General features: G+C 48.0%; 1 protein-coding gene across 1 annotated transcript; it reads left to right on the forward strand.

Annotated features, from left to right (window-relative positions):
- Positions 1-7,381: 7,381 nt before the first annotated feature.
- Positions 7,382-17,079, forward strand: LOC144149319 (sodium-dependent proline transporter-like). Its single transcript, XM_077680882.1, has 3 exons — positions 7,382-7,507; positions 14,388-14,563; positions 16,906-17,079. Exons 1-3 carry the CDS (start codon positions 7,402-7,404, stop codon positions 17,077-17,079), a joined length of 456 nt encoding a protein of 151 aa, XP_077537008.1. The 5' UTR covers positions 7,382-7,401.
- Positions 17,080-22,388: the final 5,309 nt, after the last annotated feature.

Consider the following 22,388-nt stretch of genomic DNA (forward strand, 5'->3'; position numbering starts at 1 on the left):
GTAAACTAGATTATTATTCTCGCACTCAGACTTTCTTCCCATGTTACAACATAATCAAAGCAAATTACATGTGCGATTTACGAATCCTCCGCTGCTATACTTCTCTTCGTTTCTAATAAAAAATCATCTCCATCTTCCCGCGAGGGGAACCCTGGGGTGATGCAAGTCATCTCACGGGGTTCAATTCGCGTTTCCGTTATGTCGGTTACCCAAATGTGGTTGAAGTGTAGCGAACCTTAAATGATGCTCAATCACACGTAGATTCGCTGGCTTCGCTGGTGCTAGCATTTTTGTTATCCCATTGGCTGGAGCTGGTTACGGTTGCGTCAGCCAACGCGGTAGCAGGCATGTTAGTGTCCATTTCAACTCATCGGAGCAGTAGGTGGAGCAGCAGTCGGAGCAGTAGCAGCGAGAGCGACTGACGGAGCGACTGAGGAGCGCGCCGCAGATACCGCGGTTATATAGCCGCTCCGCGAGAGAGAGAGATGACAGAGAGACGCGCATGCGCGCTAACGCACATCTGGCATGGCGAGGAGAACGAGAGAGAGTGCAGCATACGCGCGCTAACGGCGCGCTGACGCACAGCTGGCATGGCGAGAAGAACGCGCTAACGCAGCTGGCAGGCGAGGGGAAAGGAGGAGGGTTGCGGACGCATGCACGCCGGATGGAAGGACAGGCCGAGTGTAAGAGATGCCTTGCACCTAAAAAAACTTTCTCTTATACATTCGGCATCATTCCAAACTAAAACTCGCTGTATAAATACTCGTAACACAGACAACTTTACTTTATTAAACGGGCTCATGAACTGAAACCCTTCCCGTTCCACCGAGGTATAACGGGTAAATTAAATACATTGAAAATGGATGTTTGGATTTAAAATAAAAAAATCTAAAAAGGTAATTAAACAAGATAATTACGCAGAAAATGACTCACTACAGAACAATGATATGTACAAAAGATCTAAAAGCTATTATCGAGTTATTTGCCGCTGACTTCGTGTCTGCGTGTGTGTGAAATTGTGACAAAATATTTGAGGGGTTAGTATTGTTGAATATTAGCGTTAATTAGTATTGTCATTTCTTCTAAAATTTTTAATGTTTTTGTATGTTTTATTAGCTCTGATTTCCTTCTTACGAGATCATTTCTATGGATATCAAGAAGTTGTTCTCTGTGTTTGTTATTGGGCAGTCCTGTAAATAGTGGTCAAAACTGCCTGCTGGTAGGTTACATTTACATATGTTATTATTTGTAATGGCGAACCTATGAAAATAAAACGGAAATCTACCGTGTCCACTGATAAACTGTGGCGTATAATAGTTGGTGGAAAAGTGGTCCGGAATTTTGTGAATATTCTTTATCCATTGGAATGTGTAGCTTTCATTTCCTTGTTGTTGCCACTCAACACTCCGATGTTTTCTTAGGTTAATATTGAGCTGTTTTTTGATAAATTGTAGTGAAATAGGCCAGTCAATTTTTTCGCCATATTAAATGCGGAGCATTTCTTAGGCTCGCTTTGTCCTGCGTCGTTGATGGCGGCGCCGTCCACACGCTCACTGCGCATGCGCAACTCTCCTCCTTACACCCACAGCTCCGCGATACTACACTATAAAAAAAAGAAATAGTTAGCGGCGCCCGGTTTCGATCCCACGATTCTCTGGCCGCAACGGGAGGTACGTGGTGCTCTTCCCACTACGCTACAAATCCGGGACAGGAGCAAGTGCTACGAACGCGCCTTATGTCCTTGACTCATTCAAACTACGTCAAGAAGCTAGTGATACAACGAAGACACGCGAAGCTGAACGTCAACGGAAACGACGAACTGAAAACTTTAGAGGGGGATGCTGAATTTCCCGTGGGAAAGGTGGCGGGAAGCGCCACGCGCCTTGCAGCTCAACCAGCCCCGTCCGCAGCGCCTCTGATGCTGATTGTGGCAGGATGCCCCTAGGGATTGTCCAATCAAAGAATCCATCACGAGATAGGTTCGCGTTCAACCACCGTCGTCATCTTCCCGTAGGGGAACCGCCGAAGAAGAAGAAGAACTAGAAGACAAAGCTGCGAAGAGGAGGGCGTGTACATTGCTCTCAGCCGGTGCACCAATGTCAACACCCTTTACCTCACCAAAGCTGACGGAGACAACCGATTCTACCACAGAGACAACATCGACAAGAACATGATGGACGAGTTTCGGCGCTTCGAGAACCACCGCCTACTCACCGTAACACAACAGCACTTGCGTGCCTTTGCCACCGGTGTGGACCCGGACGCGGAATTCCCTCTGGCGCTAGTAAAAACCAGATCACTCAACATAACGGCAACACAATGGAACCACACGGAACCGCCACGATGCTTCGCATCCTCATCAGGGTTCCCCACGGGAAGATGGTGTAATCTTTTTTGCTGCTTTTTTAGCCACTTCGTCCGCTATTTCGTTACCTACATTGCCACTGGGACCTTTAATGTAAGTTAACGTTCTTTTGACCTGTTTTGCTATTTTGTTTAGCATTTCTTTGATTCTAAATATATTTGGGTTCCGATTATTTGGATTGCTAATTGCTTTTAGGGTTGATAGGCTATCAGTATACAACTGTACGTTACCTTCTTTGAAGCTAGTTTGGAGGATTTCAAGTGCTTTTAAAATTGCGATTCCTTCTGCCTCAAAGTTATTGCTGTACTCCGGAAGTTCGTATTGTTTGGTTTCTACTATTTTGCCGGATTTGTCTAGAATTATAAAAGCTGCTCCTATGTCGGTTTTATCTTACGAGCCGTCTGTAAATACTACAAAATCTGTCTGCGAAATTGGTTGGGTAAGATAGGTAAAAGATATCTTATCTGCTGGATACAGCTGCCATATATCTACTTTGTTACTTATTTGGTCTCCCGTAAAAGTGCGGTTTTTCCAGGTGAACATTTTTTCCGGCGAAAAGTACGTTAAATGTTTCGATTCCTTTTTCGATCGTCAAATGACTTGGTGGGACATAAGCTATTGGATACTGTTTTAAATGCTTTGGTAACTTTAATGAGGGTTGTTCTTTGAATACTTCTTAGTTTTTTTCTCATTAGTACCTGTTTTTTATACCAAATTGGAGCGGCATAAACTATGATTCTTTCTATAGCTTTGATATAAATTTTTTGTAGGTGTTTGCTGATAAGCCCCCAGTTGTATGCTCTAAATTTTCCTAGGCTGTTTATCATTTGGTTTACTTTTTCCTTTACATAGTTAATATGAGGGATAAAACTGAGCTTGTTGTCTATATAGACGCCTAATATTTTAATTTATTTACGGAACTTAAGATTTTTGTTTCCTAGTTTGATAATGGGAGGTCTTTTAATGTACTTGTCACCTATTACAGTGAATTTTGATTTTGTTGTGTTAAATGTGAGTTCTTTGTCTATTCTCCAGTTTTCTACTATTTTGAGCGCTTGAGTTGCCTTTTGTTCGATATTATCTCTTGAATTGCCTCTTATTACTAAGGTTATGTCGTCGGCAAAAGCCTGAATATATACATCGCTAGGAAATTTGCTGTTTAGGAGATCTAAAATTGTTATGTTCCAGAGTAATGGACTTAAAGGTGACCCCTGCGGAGAGCCTGAATTAAGATAAAGTTGAATTCTTGATTTCTCTATGTTATAGATAATTTTTATATTTTTAAAAAGTTATGAGTCGAAATGATTCGACTCTTTTTCTATTTTTAAAAAGTTATGAGTCGAAATGATTCGACTCATGATTCGACTGTGTTATTATGAGTCGAAATAACACAGACAACTGGCACCATACGAAATTCCGCAATAATACAAGTTGCAATCACTGGAACACAACTTGCCGTTAATTCTGAATAGATACGATATTGTAGCGAATTTCTGTTTAGGACGGCTAAAAGTGTTTCCTTGTTTTTTGTCAGTAAGGATTTAACCGAAAAAAAAAGCAACCACTTGTTGATTAAAACGCAATAGTTTTGAACTTCTATGTACCGTTTGCAGAGCAAATGGTTTTTCGAATAACCTATAGTTCATATCACAAGCTAGCTGCAGCACTGTGGAGGCTACATTGTTGTCCCCCTCAGGGCGCCTAACTCACCGCGAAATAAGCGACAAAAGGCGCCGGGGCCGTGCGGTGCCACTTGCCGAGAGGGGAGAAGGAAGTGTCCTTTCAGGACCCCCTTCACGGCGGATTAGGCGCCCTCAGTGGGCGCACTATTGATAACAATGTAGCCTCCACAGTGCTGCAGCTAGCTTGTGATATGAACTATAAGTCTTTCGTTACTTATCCTTTTTAGTGTTTTGTTTATACATTCCCTTATGTGGTATGGGTGCTCCTATTTTGTATTTCGATGCGTGATGAAGTTGGACATTTGCAAATTATCTAGCACACCTTGTTCTTTTTATTGATTAATTGACTTTTTGTACGGTCTACGCACCGACGTTATGAGGCGCGCCGTAGTGGAGGGCTCCGGATTAATTTTGACCACTTGGGGATCTTTAACGTGCGCCGAAATCTCGAACACATGGGCGTTTTTGCTTTTCGCCTCCATCAGAAAAGCGGCTGGCGGGGCCGGGAACCGAACCCTCGATTTTAGATTTTATGATGTACTGAAACTGTTACCTCATTTGTATTGCATCGTGTAAAGAATAGTTTGCTATGCTTAGGTTTTATTTGAAATGTTACGTCTTGAGTAAAAATTTCCCTGCGTCACATGGTTCGTGGGCTCAGGCAAGCTGTTGTCTGCTTTTAGCCGATTGACTCCTCCAGATGTATTTCTGGGAAATAAACTGATTGATTGATTGATTGATTGATTGATTGATTGATTGATTGATTGATTGATTGATTGATTGATTGATTGATTGATTGATTGATTGATTGATTGATTGATTGATTTGCCGTTCAGAGGTCTCGCAAGTGCAACTACTGAAATGTACGCGAAGCGTACATTATGAAAACGGACGCAACTCCGCCCCAGTATAGATTCTTTACAGCGAGAAGTTGGGCTGACCCTCAACAGGTGACGCTAGTTAACTCCGCACTCGCCATGACTGGCCTTCAGCGCGGGGCTGTTTCGGTTTCCGCCGTCGGCTGCCATGGTGCTCAGCGAGAGTGCGGAGTCAGAAAATGTGCAAGTCGCGGGGGAAAACTTCCGCCGTAGTCGAAAGTACCAGCTACGATCAGGACCTCGACGTCTGGGACGAATCGCCATGCGAGTCTCACTGGCCGCAACTTCAAAGACTTTCCCTGTGTGCGGCCTTTCGCCATGCACCCCTTTCCGCACGGTGCCTGAGCACGACACGGAGACAAGCAGGTGTCACTGGATGGCCATTCTCCAACGGGAGAATTTTGTTCCGTGAACATCGGCGGTAACGGAAGGCCGCTGGCAAGCGTACTGCACGTCCACATGCCTCCTGCTGTGTCTAGCGTTGCGTGCGTGTCGTCGCGACGAAGTGAGTTAGCCCGGCTGTTTAAGCTTTCCGATCGGAGCGGTGACTCCCAGATTCTTGTCTAGTTTTCGCTAGCGCATATCAGCTTTGCCACGGCGTACAATACCTAGTCTCACGTTACTTAAAGTGTGCATTAAGCGCCTTTCATCGCACCGCCGGCGAGCCCCGCCGTTCGGCGCTGCCGATACTCGTGACGAGCGCAGAGATCTGACTTCAGTAAGCATTGCATGTGCTTCGTCGCACTGCAGGCCTGTATTATGCCCATTGGCGGAACCAGGGCTATGCCGTAGCTGCAGTTACCTTGCGCAAGAGGCTGCATGCGTGCTTCAGCGTTATTTCCAACTCTGTTACTAACCCGCGTGCGAACGAATCCGTACATGCTAATGAGAAGTGTGGCAACCAGCGGCTCAAAGCCATTTCATGTATATCAGGCGTCGGCAACCTTTTTGGGTGGAGGGCGGAGTTGCATGAAGCCGACACGGCAACGGCCGGGCGGCAATTAGGGGCGGGGAGGCTGGGCTTTTTTGTATACCGGTGCGAAGAAAGACGTCATCTGGCAAAGTGTGAAGAGGGGAAGCCGTGCCAACTGGAAGCGATCTTGCTTTGTTCCTGTCTCACCCCATTTGAGGTTGGAGTTGCCTGTCAGCCTTCAGAAGGGACAAGAGGAGGGGGTATCTGACGTCGTGCCGGGGGCCGCAGGTGTCCATCCCCGATATACATGGTTGCTGTGTACGCAGAAATAGAATAAAAAGAAATGCCGTCAAACAGCTATGAAACGCGTAAACCAGAGTTTGGCGATTGGCGCCAGTCAAAACAGCGCATTTAAGTAGCTTTGCGGGTCATTTTTCGGGACTAACCATTATCTTAAGGTTGGCGTCCGATTAGTCCTCATTCACAGTGACACTCAAAAATAATTGCACAATTCTCCCACAAAGCCGCTCCGGCGCTAATCGATTGCATCCCGGCACATTGAAGGCCACGGCGAGAAACGCGTCCGGAAAAGCCAGCAATAGCGAGTGACCTCAGATCGTCCAACATGGCTGCGCCCAGGCCGCCGCTCTGTAATAGGCATGGGCGACGTGAGCCGCGCTGTTACTACTGGCATTGCATGGGCTAAAAGCTTACGAGGGGCCCTGACGACACCTCTACCGAAGCCGAAGACGCCATTTGAGGCGGAGCTCTTTTTTGCTCGTGTTTTGCGTGCACTGGCGACCTCCTGCGCCTTTACCCGCTTCCCTGTCGTACGCCCAGTCCGCGTCTGTCGACCAGCATGGATACCGCTTGGGCCCGCCCAGGCTGCGTATGGCCCGTGTGGTGCGGCTTTCCGCCGCCGGTGCTATATACGGCGCGTTTGCCAGTGGCCTCCAGCAAAGGGCGAAAGATCCACCTGACTTCCTCCATGATAGTCTAATAGGTGTTACTCGCACGGATGGTGAGGGCATGGCCATACTCAATACTGCATTCTCGTTTGTTTGTACGCTAGCTACATAAAGCACTCCAAGTTTTCATCACGTTGTTGCGCTTTAGGTTTAGTTTATCGCCACTGCCTGCGCCTCTGTGGTCGACGCAAAGCTACAGGCCGCACTGACTGGGTCCACTACAGGCACGTAATGCCCGCCGCCTAACGGCTCTTTTACGAGGATCCTCAGCATACAACCAGCACGTGGCCCATGCGTGCGTGACACGCAGGCTCCGGTGCTTGACGCGTGTTCCGGACTCGGGCCCCATTTGGAAGTTCGTTGGGAACAGAGACCCGCCAACAGAGGCTATGCTCAGCCCCGTGAGTGGGAAACCGTCCGCAGGCTTTTCAGGTTAACTCACGAGTGTGAACAAAACTTTCTTCACTATGATTACGGTTGTCTTTAAAGCGTTTTGCAGTTCCCCAGACACTCGGCCGTGACGCAAAGAAGTGGATATAGCAAAGGCGTATACGTTGCATCACCTGCAGGCGCCTTCTTGGCGTGCTACGTGGCCATGACGTTCGTGCTGGCCATGCCCCTGTGCCAGCTGGAGATCGCCGTCTCCCAGTTCTCGGGTACCAGCATCAAGGCACTCTGGAAGTGCATGCCGCTCGGAAGGGGTGAGTGCGTGTATCCCTGCCCGCACGCGTGCTCATTCGGGCACGCTGCAGTGGTGACCTTTTTTGTGCGCGAAGAAAACACCGTCAGCCTATATCCTCTGTCGGCTTCGCGGGAAATTTGTGAAGCCCGTTTTGTGACACGCGTTTTATGAAGCCTGTTTCGTGAAACCTCCGGTATTTTTCATTGTATAAATATAGCTTGATCAAAGGTTGACGCTTAACAGATTTTGTGGGGGGGGGGGGAGGTGACGTGGACATGCGATAACCCGATGTTAGGCCTAACTGAAACCTCCAAGCGCAAACTTTTGCAGTGCGCAGCCAGAAGTGGCGAAGACCGGAGATGCCGAGCGGAACGCGTTCCGCTCCCCGCTAGCAGACGACGCTCGCTTTCCTAGCGCAACTCGCAACCGCAGCGCCGCGGTGGCGAGAGTCGCGGCCGGCCGCTTCTCTCCACGGCCGCGGCGGGGAGATACGGAACTGAAACTAAAGCGTGGCAAACTGTTCGCATGGCGACGCAGTGAAACATCTCCCTCGCGAGGGGCACGATCAAATGCAGAGCATTTCCGGGGGCGCACGACGTTAAGTAGTTTGCGTTACGTTAATGTTGTTGCACTTGTGGCAACTGCTGGCGAGAGAGCGCTCGTCAGCAGTAAAATTGGCAGCCTCGGCGCACGTTGAGTCCGAGAGAGGGAAGAGAGTGTCCTTGAAACGTGCCTGGGCGCGCTATCGAATGTTGATCGCGCCGATAGCGAAACGTCTGAGCCGGGCATGTCGAGGCGAGCGATGCGGACAACTACGGACGCCAAGAACGGGTGACATCATGAGTTAAAGAAATGCTCTGCATTTAAAAACTAGGACGTGACTAGGACTAGGACTAAGCGTAGGACGTGAAAGATGAGGACATAGCGCTTGTCCTTGTCCTACGTGCGGAGTTTTTCGGGCTTCGAGGACCATGGATCATGGAGTACCAATTAGCTCGAACCGACACTTTATTCAGTTAAGCTTAACGCCACGCTTTCGGGTCAACGGCGTCCACCGGTACACTCTAAGCTGCGCAACCCTTAATAGAGGTGCGCATTCTAGAATTTTTGTAACCTATAATTTATAAGGTACGAAAGTAACCTACAACTTAGTAATCTTTATATACGTATACGCATAAAGGTTACTTAGTTATAGGTTACCTTCCAGCTTTTGGTATGTATACCTTTATATAGGTAACATTTACCGCCGTCCAAGGCCACAAACCTGGAAGCTGTCATGCTGCGTGCCACGCGCGCTTTCGCTGGCGCCGCTGTGGCAAGCCTCCGATGGCGCCTTTCTGGAGCGGTGAGAAACAGTGTGTCAGTGGAAGACGATATATGTGTGACCACGCTCTCCATTGCGCAGTGTGAACTCGAAAATCCTCGGCTGTCTTTTGTTCGTCCCTTGAAGAAGCTTCCGGCCACACGGCTGTGGCCAAAATAGAAGTTACTTTCATAATTCCTAAAAAGGCGGTGCTAGAAAGCTTGAAAATGTTCTCTTAGTATATATGCATAGCATGGCCTGTTCGATAATCGGTGCCAAAGTTGCCGCTCAAAAATCTTCGCGAATATTGGCAACGCTTAAGTTTTATAAACAGGCATGACTAAATTTGATGTTTGCATCAGTTTCATTCCGTTTAAGAAACGAGCATCAAACATGCATGATACCTCTTTTAGTAAATTTTGGGCATGAATTTAAGCTTTAGTGAAAGGAAGCTTTAGTGAAAACATGCGCTTGATAGATTACTTTAAAACAGCGCCAAAGCTGCGATCACATAGCATTAAGTCAAAAATTGCGCCCACCTCCCCGCGAGGGGAACCCTGTGTAGATGCGACGCATCGTGGGGTTCACTTGGTGTTTCCGTTGGATTGATTCTGAAATCGCGTGAAACGTGTCGGGAACGCGTATGATTATTATGTTTTATGATTATTATTATGTTTTATTGGCCAATCTTGGTCAATCTCTCTAAGTGGTATGCTTGGGGCTTCGCTGTCGCAACGACCTTTACTCCATCATTGTTGCTGTAAGTGGGAGCTTCTTTTCTTTTATTGCAAGTGTTAATCATTGCCCCATCTTGCGTTGTATCAGTAGTATCTTGACGTAGTTTGAATGAGTCAAGGGTATAAGGCGCGTTCGTAGCATTCGATTCTGTCTCGGTTTTGTGGCGCAGTGGGAAGAGCACCATGTACCTCGCGTTCCGCCCACGGGCTCGTGGGATCGAAACCGGGCGCCGCTAACTATTATTTTTTATAGTGTAGGGGGAGGGGTGTGGACTGACAACGCCGTATGGAGGGACAAGGCGAGTGAATGAGATGCAGTCGCATCTAAAATTCTTGTGTGACAACTTGTCATGATTACCAACAAATCTTGCAACAGATGCACATATATTACCACATTTAACAGGACTATATTTCCAGAAGTTTGGCATCAGTAGTTTAGAACATTCACGTTTTTCTTTATGAAACACGTTAGGGTTATTCCTTAAAAATGAAAGCTGCGAACCATACCAATATTATTATTGTCCCTTAAGGAGTATTAGACTTTTTATGTATTGCTGTAGATTTCAAAGTAGATTTCACTTTAGTCATATATCCTTATTACACGGTTTAACAAATGTTGTGTGTGTGAACAGCTTCGCAAACGCAGCCAAATATACAGATTCTTACCTCAAAATTTGCATGTATGTATGCAAAGATTTCAAAATTTCGAATTTTGTGGATACTGCCATTGAACAATGTTAGACGAATTGGAATTTGAGCTAAATTTATTACATGGTTCTCGGATGCGTAATTTCCCAGTCCAGCGTGATTGTCATGGTTCCTCGCAGGAAAAAAAACATAATGTGGGAAAGTAGAAAGAACATTTATTGCAAAATCTCTGTTTCATATAAAGCAGTGTTTAGGGCTATATTCGCTGCATTGTCCGTGTCACCAGAGTCTGTAATGTTAGATTCGGAATTGATTCGTCTTTACGAATCCATCCTTACCCTTAGCTTTTAGGTTCATCCTTGCAATTCCACCTGAGTTGTAGATTCCCACGCCAAGTTATCTTTTTTTTATCTAGCACTAACAAGTTTTTAGGCAGATTGAAATCTGTCTCTTGGACAAACTTTCTGCAGGATCTATCATTTCGTGCATGAAAATAGGAACTTGGAAAAATTTCGAGATAATATTGGCATTTTACGTAGTGCACAGGCGCAAAATCAGGACACACTGAAGATTTCGCGAGGACATCTGAATAACTTGTTTGCTGCTGCCGTAGATAGAGGTATATATGTGAGGGGCCATCACTTGGATTTCTCCACCTTACAAAGCCATCTACAGAAAATTTCAGAAAAAGAGCAAAATCCAGTGCTACCATAAGCCCCTCACACCAAACCACAGTCATTTGAAGTACAAAAAATCTCTTGCAGGGAAATGCAGACGCAGACCAGAGAATGAAATGAAAGACCACACCAGAGACAGAGTAATTTGCGGCACTTCGAATAATTGCATAGCACTTCAGTAATCGTTACACGGAGTAGTTTTGCAGCATTGTTCAGAACAAGCCACACTGGCCAACCCTCCCGAATTTTAATCGTGCCGCGTTCCAGTTTATCTCACCCAATGTTTCTGCATGCTCACCCAGAACAGGCAGAAACGTTGGGCTACGAGATAAACTGGGGTGCCGCACATTCATTTGCAAAAGAGAAAACATAACACTTCCGCGCCTTCATGTGGAATCACTATAGTACGCGCAACAGAGCGAACGTCACACTAAACCCAGGGAAACGGGCCTCCCCGATGCCGACGCCGTCTGCGTCACATTTGTGGCCGTAATTACACATTACACATCCCACCCCCTCGCAATGGCAATTTTATTTTTAACAAGGCTCCCATGTGGAATCCGAAAAGTTTTTCATTTCAGTAAAGTGTTCTGATAGGTGGTTTCTTCCTCGGCTATTTGTAAAAAGGAATCGCCAACTTACTTTTTTTCAATCCAGATGTGTTGTGTGAGCGGATCCATCTAGAACTTGTACCTATCTTCAAGTGTCGTTTCCAGGAGGTCCAAAACCGATTCTATGTACCTGTAATGGCAAGAACGGTTATTTGGGTTAAAATGCAATAGGGTTAAAATAGGGTTAAAATGCAATAGCTGGGCCCCTTGGTATACATTCACAATAAAAGAACACCGCGAACTTGATAAGACGAAGAGAAGGACCACACACGAGCACTAACTACTGGAGCTTTATTAAAGAGCTCTTTTTAGTAATATTGTGCCTGTGTTGCCTCTGAACTCGTCTGGGCACTCAGCACCTCAGCTCGTTCACGTAAGCCGCTTCAAGCCGTACCACCGACGGAATCTACCTGCTACTGCTCGTCCTTCATAACAGGCACCGGGTCGGTGCTTCTGCGGCGGGGGACTTGTGTGACAGACTTTGGCCAGCTTCCCGAGAAACGTACACGGAGCATAACTGCATATCCATGTGGCCATTCTCTCCCTATGTGCTCCGGTGGAAAGACGCTGGTCGATGACCAACGGAAGGAAGAGAAGGTAGACGAAGTCCGAGCTCCCGCTGGACTGGGTTCGCGCCATCAACCCGCCTCTCTCCCAGTGACTACGGTGTCTTTTGTAAATACACCTTCTTCCTGACTACCTATCTCTGCGTAGTCACGTGACAGTATTTTGGGTTGGCGTTGCAAAACTACCCACGTAATAGACTAGCTACAGTTGCTCAAGAACTACAAAGCTCCATGCTGAGGGCATCGTTATGTAAATTCATAACCTACATACAGTGACGAACTGATAGAAAGAGTCACTAAACATGAGGCAAAATAACGTACGAAGTATAAAACACCATAACACTTGAAGAAAGACCTCGCATTTTTACAAGGGAATCATACTTTTGTCTGTGCAGGCCTGGTTGCCCTCTTTACATAAAAAATTGAATGGATGTGCTTTAGTTATTGCATTTTGATAATGTTGTTTGAACTGAATTCAGACTTCATTTTTACTTGTTTCATGCGCAGCGGAGACCTGGTTGTGAGCTCAAGGAACACTGTCTGCAAGAAAAGCTAGTGCTGATAAGCCATAGTATAGGTAGCCAGATGCAAGCACACTTTCTGAACAACCAGGTACCGATGAGGGTGGAGCACACATTTTTACACCTCTCTCCGTGCAACTTGGCCAGCCCAGCCTGTAACCTAATTCGTCAGAGTTTCTCAAAAAACAACATCAGCAACATACATCAGCAAAAAACAATCAAGAAGCCTGCATGCTGGCTCATACATACCATTCCGTGAAGCCGCTTTACTGCTTTACATTAGGATCACGGGACGCAGCCTTTGGCTCTGGAATAACACGTGAATAAATAAACGACTGATTTTTGCAAGTCAGAATAATGAACCCATTCACCTTGGTGACAATGGTCCACTGAATCAAAATGACTAACACCAAATTTACCCACTCAAGGGAAAAAAAAGTGAGTATAGAAATTTTGGGCAGCATTTAGAGGACTACTTTTCTGCACCGCACACCTTGTGTTTAACCGGATATATTCCTACAACTGCAATAAACGACATAATTGCGAATATATGCAGCGAAAAAAATGAGCATTCTACGGCTGAAACAAAACGATAATGCCCACAGAATAGCGCAAAAAATAAGAGCTTAACGGAAAAAATTCAATCATTCAAAAAAAGGTATCTGACAATTACATGGTCCAATAAGTAGTCGAGTGTGCCCGACGTGCGTAGACAGCCAAACGCGTAAACAAAACGCTCAACACATGACGACGGCGTACAAACTGACGCTCTACTAATAACACCCCAGAAAGCAGGTCATGAGCGCCGGAATCTGTTATAATGTACCAGCTTGCTCGATCGTCCGCTCTGATCTGATCGATGCAACGAACGCAAGCCCGTGATTTCATTCAATCGCCATCGTGGAAAACAAACACACAGCGAAACAGCCAGTCAGATAGCGAAAATACCTCTCGAATTCTGTGATTTCAAATATTACATTTGAAAAGCCCCCAGCGAAAGCATACATCCAATGAAAACGCGGGAACGGTTACGTGAATATACTCACCGAGTTCACTCCCACTGGCGCCGGGGCATTGCTCCAACATGCGGACTTGATGGTCGTAGAAGAACGGGCCGTGTAGCGCTGCCAGTGACCAACGGGCTCGGCGCAGCCTCCGCGACTCACGCTGACAAACAAGTATTGCAACAGCAATCCTCGCTTCATCATAGCGGAATCACAGCGGTGAAAAGGCTCGGGTGGCGCCAAAACGCGGCCACCGGGCCTGCGGACGCCGCCATTTCTCTATATCCCGGCATGCAATGGAGAAATCACAGGCCGCTTGGTCAGATGGCGCGACAAGCATCTCTTATAGGTTACTGGGCGTTTTATCGGTCAAAACGTAAGGGTTACATGTCAGATTTTGTTGGAGTAACCTATAAATCACTGGAATAACCCTTACACCGCTTTTAACTTCGCGCCTGTGTGACCCTTGGAATGGGCTGGGATAAAGAAAGGGTGAAATTTGCTCCATTGTAACCTTTACGCTATAGGTTACTTCCGTTTAGAAGTTACATTATAGGTTACCAGGATTAGAGTGTACACGCCGTTCGACCTACAATGAGCATGACGTTGTCCTGGAACTTTCGAAAGGTTACCTAGCAGAGCGACAAACAGTGCGGGAAACAGGACAACAGGAAGGGCACATAGCCACGGTGCTGACTAACGCCTGATGTTTGTGAGTCAGCGCCATGCCTTTGTGCCGTGCACGCTTCGGAGGCGTACACGTGACAGGGAGAGCGTGCACGCTTTGGCCTGCACACACAGGGCCAGTATATGCGCGTTCTCGGCGCTGCAGGCATCGGCGTGGCGGCCTGCTACTGCTCGGCCCTGACGAGCGTCTACAACGCGCTGGTGGTGGCGTACGCCACGCTGTACCTCTGCAACAGCCTGCTATACGACGAGCTGCCCTGGACCGCCTGCGGGCCCGCCTGGGGTGCCGACGCCGCCTGCTACGGACTCAGGGACGCCCAGGTAGCCACAATGCGAAGGCGGCCCACTGGGTGAAAAAGCCGGGCCTGCGGCCGTCGGCGTGACGGCGAAACGGTTCCTATGGAAGCGTTCCATAGCGCGAGCTCAAACTTGAAGGTACACCGACAGGCGGCTGTCCACACTGCAGATGAGGGAGGCGGAAGAACGCAGCCAAACGAGCGAACTGCAGGCAGGCAGTGGAATCGACCATCGTCGTCAACTCTTCCGTTACACGGCGGCAGGAGCCAACAGCGGCGCAACGTGCACTAGGAGACGGTGCGAATACTTTCGAAAGCGCTGAGGCGGATCGCGAAGTAAAGCGTCACGATTACAAGGCCCTTCCAGTTAACTCGAGGTGGGAGCGAGGCTTCTCAGCCGATCAAAAACGCCGAAGTAGTGCCGCACGAAATGACGTCACTTCCGGTGAGACCTTAACGCTACAGTAACCCATTATTGCAGCTTAAAAATGGTTCACGATCGCGTTAAAACTGCTCACCTATCTATCTGTCCTGCGACAGCCGTGCACCCTTATGTTGTATTGCCTATTGCGTCGTATGGTAAGCGATCTCTGTCTTATTCGTCGTCATCAGAAGCGGCAGCCTGTTAGCGTTCACTGAAGGGCGAAAGCCTCTCTCGTGGATTTCCTATACCACTCCTGCTTTGCGATGCCCGAATCGATCATGTGCCTTACGCGTTACAAAATATTATAATTTAACTGGCATTGCAACGTAGGTCCTCTCTCTGATGCCCTAAAGCGGCTGTGAAGGGAATTCAATTAAGTAAAGGGAACTAAGTGACTAACTGAATAGTGCATAAACCACCCAAATTAATTCCAGTGTATCATTTCCGCAGGTGTGCGCACAGCTGGCGGTTACAAATGTATACTTGTAATCATTTTCGACAAGATTAGTCTCGACGAGATTTCCACGCTTAGTTCATGGACTGCAGTTATGTATGCATGCGTGTAAAAATCTTAGTAAGGTTGACGTCTGGGCTAGTTGGTTCAACACGCTAAATTTACAGAGCAATAAAGACACACACAAGGACAAGTAAGGGACATACGCAGATACTTTATTGACACAGGAAACATTTATACATGCAAGATATAGTGACAATACAGCATAAAAGCAGATAAACAAGATAAACTATATATTAAATGGACTAAACTTTATTTGCCCGCCGTTGCCGTCCAGTGCCAACACGTTCTTCGTGTAAGTAGCCCATTTCCTTTGCAGTTAGCGAGATTGAAGGGACACTGTTGCAGTCGTCCCCCAACTGTACAATCTATTCTGCTTCGATTATCTCCCTTGTGGTCTGATTGACACTTCTGCTCAACACTGTACGCTCCTCAAACTTCGGTACGCACTTGTGATTCCGACACATGCGCTGCCAAGTGCCCTGTCAGCCCCCATTTCACATTGCAATCGTGTTCCCGCAAGCGGTCATTTAGGCGTCGGCCGCCCTGGCCTACGTAGGACTTTCCACATGAAAGAGGAATACAGTACACGATACCTTCAACACACTTCACATAACGATTCTAGTGCTTAGTCTGACATCCTCGAGGTTGCTTGGTGGCTCCAATACTTACTCGGCACAGGCCTAACAATTTGTGGCGCGGAAAGTGCCACACGAACGTCTACCCGCTTCCCTATCCGTGTTACGCCATGGGAAACCCCGTGAATGTAAGGCACCATTGTCGTTTTTTTTCTTTGTCGGCTGCTTATCTCGCGCAGGGTCATGTGGCAGTCGTTTCGATTTTGCTCTCTTTTGAATGCCCTCGGACACAGAAATTAATAAATAATGTTCAGGATACCCAGATGCTGCCAGCCGTACTACCTGATCGTTGAAGCTCTCGTGAACAACGTGATGACGAGACTTTTGGAGGGCATTTGTTAGGCACAGATTCACAATTTCTCTCTTCACAAGATTCGAGTGAGCCGAGTGATGCGGCAGTAATGGCTTGTTAGCCCGCGGCTCACACCTCCAGCAGACATGGTCGTTCCTCAGACACAATCTCAAGTCCAGGAACCTTAGGCTATCCCTCTGTGGGAGCTCATGCGTCAGCGTCAGAGGAGCAAGGTACTCATCACAGTCAGCACGACGGGCAGATAAAGTGTAGTGCATTTAATATCTTGTTTATCTGCTTTTATGCTGTAGTGTCACTATATCTTGCATGTACAAATGTTTCCCGTGTCAATGAAGTATCAGTTGGAAGTAGCGCTGCGTATGTTCCTTACTTGCCCTTGCGTGTGTCTTTATTGCGCTGTAAATTTAGCGTGTAAAAATCGTTTGCAAGGGGGAGCCCACAAGCGTACGCGTGTGTCGCCCTCAATTCCTCGTCGCAGTCCCTGTGCGGCCGCTCGTCGAGGCCCCCGGTGTACCTGATGTCCGGCCTGCTGGCCGCCCTGCGCAATGGCTCCCGGCCGGAGGTGGAGCACCTCCGCTTCCCCGCCATCCCGTTCAACGACACGCTCCGCTGCCGCAACGCCTCGCAGCCGGCCTCCGAGCAGTTCTTCTAGTGAGTCTTTGGCATGCCCTCTTTCTCGGCGCATGTTATTAAAGCATGCCACTCGTAATGCGGGCTGCGGCTGCCAGTCCAGCCACGGGGGTCACCCGTGGGGCTGCAGCACTTTCGCACTGTGCGCGCCTTGGCTGCTCAAAGTCCCGCTTGGGAGCGTGCACCCGCGCAGGCACGCAGGCTGGAGGGAGCGATTAGCTGAAGATGTGCACCGTTAGAGGTAACCGCGCATGCGTCGAAGACCTTGTGGCGGCGGGTGTACGACACTTGTCCGTCGCCTGCGCGCGCAGCAAGCGGGTGCTGTCGCTCAGTGAAGGGGGCTTCGGGTACTTCGGCCGCTTCCAGATGGACTTGGTCGCCTACCTGGGCGCCGTGTGGATCATGGTGTTCTTCAACATTTGCGGAATCGCCAAGTTCTCCTCAAAGGTGCGCTCTCTGCTTCCGGGCCTGTGGCTGTAGCAATGGGGTGCATGGCGCAGTCTGCACGTGGCTGTTCTACACAAACGACACAGTCTCGCACGTGACTCTCTCAATAAGGATACCGATACACAGAGCATGTCCACCCTGAAAGAGTCAACACGTTCGGCGGGTTAGAAAAGGTGGACTGTTAAATTATGGTGTATTCCAGATTACGTATATGGTCGTTGAATTTTGCCGCAGTCAAGGTAGCCAACAAGTTGCCCAATGTAATTCTTGGTGTATACTCATGCGGATTGTGCGACCTCGTGCAGGTGTTGGATCAAACTTCAGACGAGGTCGGCTGTGGAGCACACTTATTTCGGGCAACCTCTGCATTTTTTTATTTTGTTTGGTCATTAAAAAATTCATTCATAGCTGAGTATAGCACTTCCCTTCATTAAAGCTTCCTTAGTGGAAACGATGGCGTCCTGTCAAAAAAACTAATGCATTTCCCCATAGACCGATTGGTCGTCTGAAAAGCTCTGATATCTGGACGCGTGGCGCGTGCATGAAACCGGGCTTCCATTGTGTCCAAACGGTTGCTTCAAAATCGCGAAAAGGGCAAGCTTCTAGGTAGAACAACACACGCATCGATCATGAAGGAGGAGTACAATGGTATACCTTTATTTCATGAACCACGTACCGGTATACATTTATATCGTTCGCAGGTGCGTTTACATAGTGCGCGAAAAATTGACGCATGGGTTCGTTCTTCGTTTGCGATTTCGGTTGTCGCACGTTTTATGGTCGATTGGACGCACTTTCAGCTTTCTCCTTTCTCTCAAGTTTCTTTAGGAAGGAATGGTAAATTTTTGACAACCAACATAACCACAGGAGTCAGCCGACTGACATGCTGTGTTTCTCGAAGTTTCCAGCTCTCCGTTACGGGCGTGTACCAACTTTTTTTGTACGCATGAACATCTAAAGAGCAGCCCTTTAGAGGATCCTCATTAAACCAGAAGTAATTACAACGAGTGGATATTTCGCAAGTTCCCCATATGCAAGCGCACAGGCACTGCTCGGTGATTTAACCTATAATAGTTCTGACGACACCAGAACGTCTTGCGGCATTCTGTATACGCGCCTCAATGAATGCTTTTAGAGCGAAGCAGTCTATGTCTCAGTGATGGCGTCTGCAGTCCACTTGAAAACCAACTGCAGGAAAGCGAACGTTCTCGAACTATGATGATGATCGTGTGTAAACCGAAAGAAAAAAAGCGATTCCTGGGGTCGCATTTGAACCTGTGTCCCTCGGTTTATGGAGCCCACGTTTATCCGATGCGCCATCCCGACAAGATCGAAGATTATAGCGAAGCTTTCTACGTCGCACATAATGCGTCTCTACTCCACCTCAAAACCCACTGCAGGAAAGTCAACTTCATCTGTAAAGCATGCTCTGCCCCAAATATACTCTTTCACAGGTGAAACCTGCTTTTGGTTTTCGTATCAACAAAGGAATCCCTCACGAGAAAGCTTCTCGTTCAACCAACGCCGTCGTTCGACGGATGGCAGCAGCATTTTTGTCTTACTGCAGTGGCTGGCAATAGTCAGCTCTTTCTCTTAACGCATTACTCCTATCTTCTCTTCCACCTCGTAATCACCCATTTCTTTCTAACATTCCCCCTTCGCTACTCTGCAATTCCCTCCTATCTTCCATCTCCGCCATTTTTCCTCCTCTTCTCCATTCTCTCATTCTACCCTCGTCCTTCCCTCTCCCTAGCATTCCCCCTATCAAGCTTCATTCCGTTACGCTTGTCCTCCCCGTCCCTTTCTACTGCCATTCCTCCCCTAGTCTATCTTCTCCCTCCACAAATACTTTCCCCACTCCGTAAGCATGCGAACTTTCCTTAGGTTTAGTACATACAAACGTCTTCAGTCCCAGTTTTGAAATGTTCCCCTTGGTACAAACATCCAAGGTAGCTGTGTCCAAGCGTATTCAGGGGGCTAGGAGAGATTGCTACTGTTGGCTGGTCACAGCGTGCAGACACACTTCATTATTAATTCACAGTTGGAGACTTTTCACCAAGTCCTCAGGCAGTTGAGCTGGTCTCTCAAGCGACCCTCGGGTGGGTCTGTTTTGAATGTGTGCCGCTTCCCGCGCAGCTGGTGCTCGCCGTGGTCCTCGCCAGCGGAGCCTGCTACCTGCTGGTGACGACAAGGTTCTTGCTGCTGGATAACGCCGCTGAGGGACTCCACTACTTGTTCTCGTTCCACTGGAAGAGCTTCGCCAACGTAGGAGTGAGAGCCGCTATTTCTCGAAGTGTGCTTGAAAACCCGCTCACTTGTTGGGCCGAACCACAACTGCATGCAGAGGAGCCACTTGCGTGCGGAACTTGTACAAAGTGGCTGCGAGGGATAATTGGCATCCGGAGACCTGAACCACTGCAGCTGCACGGCTACAAAGGAAAGCTGCGCAGTTTTCTTAGAAACTCGGCACTGCTCCAGGATTTGCACCTAGGGATTTCCCGTAAACGGGGTCGGTTAGCACGTGTGCGTCCCTTCGAGTTGTTGATCGATTCGCTCACCTGCTACAAACGGCTAGCCACTCAGTCGGTTGAGCGACTGTCCTATTTGGGTGGTGGTTTCGGGTTCGAATCCTGGACCAGGAAGAGTTTTTATTTATCTATAATTTTCCGAGAACGCAGCGCAGCTTTCCCTTGAACTGCACTGCATTTAAGGCTGCATTTAAGCTGGCTGCATTTAAGGTGGATGTGAAATTTTCCCTCACAGAAACTTACTCCTTCTCGGGGATTACCCCTAAGCCGGTCGATTAACACTTGTGCAGGGCAACCGGGTAGCGCTCTCTCTAGTCCGCCATGCTGTGTCAAAATCAGAAAAAAAGGGGCGTTCGTCAAATAATAATGGGGCAATTGCAAGAAGGTGTACACCAACAGACTGGGGCTACCGTTTGCCATTTTGTGCTTCCTCATTTTACTTCCCCTCTTCCTCTATTCCTTCTTTTCTTTGCACCACAAAATAGCAACTGAGATCGTGTGCTCATTATTACCATCCCTTTAATCCCATTCTTTCGTGCTGTACGTTTCTGGAGCTGCGCGCTACCGATGAAGGCACCGATGAAGGGATGTTACCCCTCTTGCCGAGGCGCGACCATTCCGACATTTCTTGCTATTTTCCGGCAAGCTTTACGCGTCAACTGAAACTCTGCCGAAATGTTCACGGCTTTCCCCGTCGGCGGCCCTGAGCGATTGCGACGCGATCCGGAGGGCACACCGGCGGGACTTGCTGCCTCGCCGCGCACTCGAGCAGACTTTGGTGACTGCGATCGCAGGTGTGGTACCAGGCTGCGCAGCACAGCGTGTTCACCTTGGGCGCCTGGTTCGGACCACTGCACTACCTGTCCTGCCGCAGCAACTTCTTCGACGACACGGGCGGGTGAGCTTTTTCATTTGCACCGCGATCCAGTTAGCTCGGCGCAACCTTTCCCTCCGCTGCAGGAGAAAGGGTTACTGCCGTCTCGAAGCGTGCTGTGACGGGGGAAGGGCACGGGGCGACGAGAGGGCTCAGTGATGGGACAGGGCCTCCTATGCCAGAAAGGTTGAATAACCGTCTGACGAGTGTATTTGCAGCTCCCGAATAGAGCTTAAATGTTAACAGTTCTTTTATTCTCGCGTGCGTTGTGCATAGGGACTGGAAGTGTATGCAGAAAGTGAACTTTGAAGTACAACCAGCAGCAGCGTCCACCGACGACATTACTGTGCCACGGCAAAGCGCCACAATTTTTATCCATTGCCCTTTTTTTGAGCGGGCCGGCCATGCAAACGAAGCGAATCCAGGTATTGCCATCTTACTGCACATAGACATTATTCTGGCCATACATATTGCTCGTGTCATGTCGAAAAAGCGGCCGAGTGAAACACGTGCACGCCAGGAAGGTGGCATGCCAGGCAAGCGCAACGGCAGGACAACACACGTCCGTATTGTACGAGCGCTCACCATACAAATCAGTTAAATCTGATTTTGAAGTGGACTGTAGTTCTGCGACGTCATCGGGTCGTTTTCGTGTGTGCACGGGCATCGCAGCTCGCACGTGTTTCTCGCGGCGAGCGCGGTGCTGTCCAACGTAGCCGGCTGCGTGATGAGCTTCTCTGCACTGGGCCACCTGGCGGCACTGAGAGGATCGGCTGGCGTGCCGGACGTCGACAGAGCAGGTACTTCGTCCGACTCGCTTTGTTGCTTCTGCTCACCTCAGTTGCTGTTATCACACAGATTGTACACGCTCAGATTGTAAACCGTCGCCAAAACTTGTTGCTCTCACTGAAACAAACTTCTGCGTGTGAACTTCACCTACATACACCCGAATGACTGCAGCTGTGCATATAGCAGGGATTACACTTGACGAACACTCTTAACAAAAAAGCTCGTAAAAGGGTAGTAACGGCTGTATTTACTAACTCCTTCCGGAGTTTACTACCCCCCAGAACGGTAGGTAGGTCCTGCCACTAAGTGTGGAACCGTAACTAGTCTAGACCGTGCACTTAGTAACTGCTGCTGGTTTGATACTAACATTCACTGAAGTAACAAATCCTATGAATTATTGAATATAATAACTACAGCTCTTTTTCCACACCAAATCAGGATTAAAATGTTTTTGCTAATCCACATGCTGTGCGCATAATCCATATGCTCACATTAAAATGCAGAATTCTAAAATTGTCGCTACAATATTTGATTTTTACGACAAGCCCACCGACTCTCTCAGGGGACTTTCCGCTGTTAGCTATAAAAGCAAGAAGAGCAAGTGTATTTCCAAGGTAACTAAGTAATAGTCGCTTTTCTCGCGCATCCCGTTGGCTTTCTTGCACAATTCAGTTGTTGATTGTCCACGTGTGA

The sequence above is a fragment of the Haemaphysalis longicornis genome, unplaced genomic scaffold (genome assembly GCF_048455015.1).
Source record: "Haemaphysalis longicornis isolate Haplotype H1 unplaced genomic scaffold, Haemaphysalis longicornis Haplotype H1 scaffold_8, whole genome shotgun sequence".
NCBI classification, from domain to species: domain Eukaryota; kingdom Metazoa; phylum Arthropoda; class Arachnida; order Ixodida; family Ixodidae; genus Haemaphysalis; species Haemaphysalis longicornis.

What these genes read in the sequence shown, in the direction of transcription:
- LOC144149319 (XM_077680882.1), top strand. Translation starts at nt 7,402, where the DNA reads ATGACGTTCGTGCTGGCCATGCCCCTGTGCCAGCTGGAGATCGCCGTC. An exon ending in GTGCATGCCGCTCGGAAGGG is followed by an intron (nt 7,508 to 14,387) that starts GTGAGTGCGTGT and finishes TCGGCGCTGCAG; the next exon opens with GCATCGGCGTGGCGGCCTGC. An exon ending in ACGGACTCAGGGACGCCCAG is followed by an intron (nt 14,564 to 16,905) that starts GTAGCCACAATG and finishes TCCTCGTCGCAG; the next exon opens with TCCCTGTGCGGCCGCTCGTC.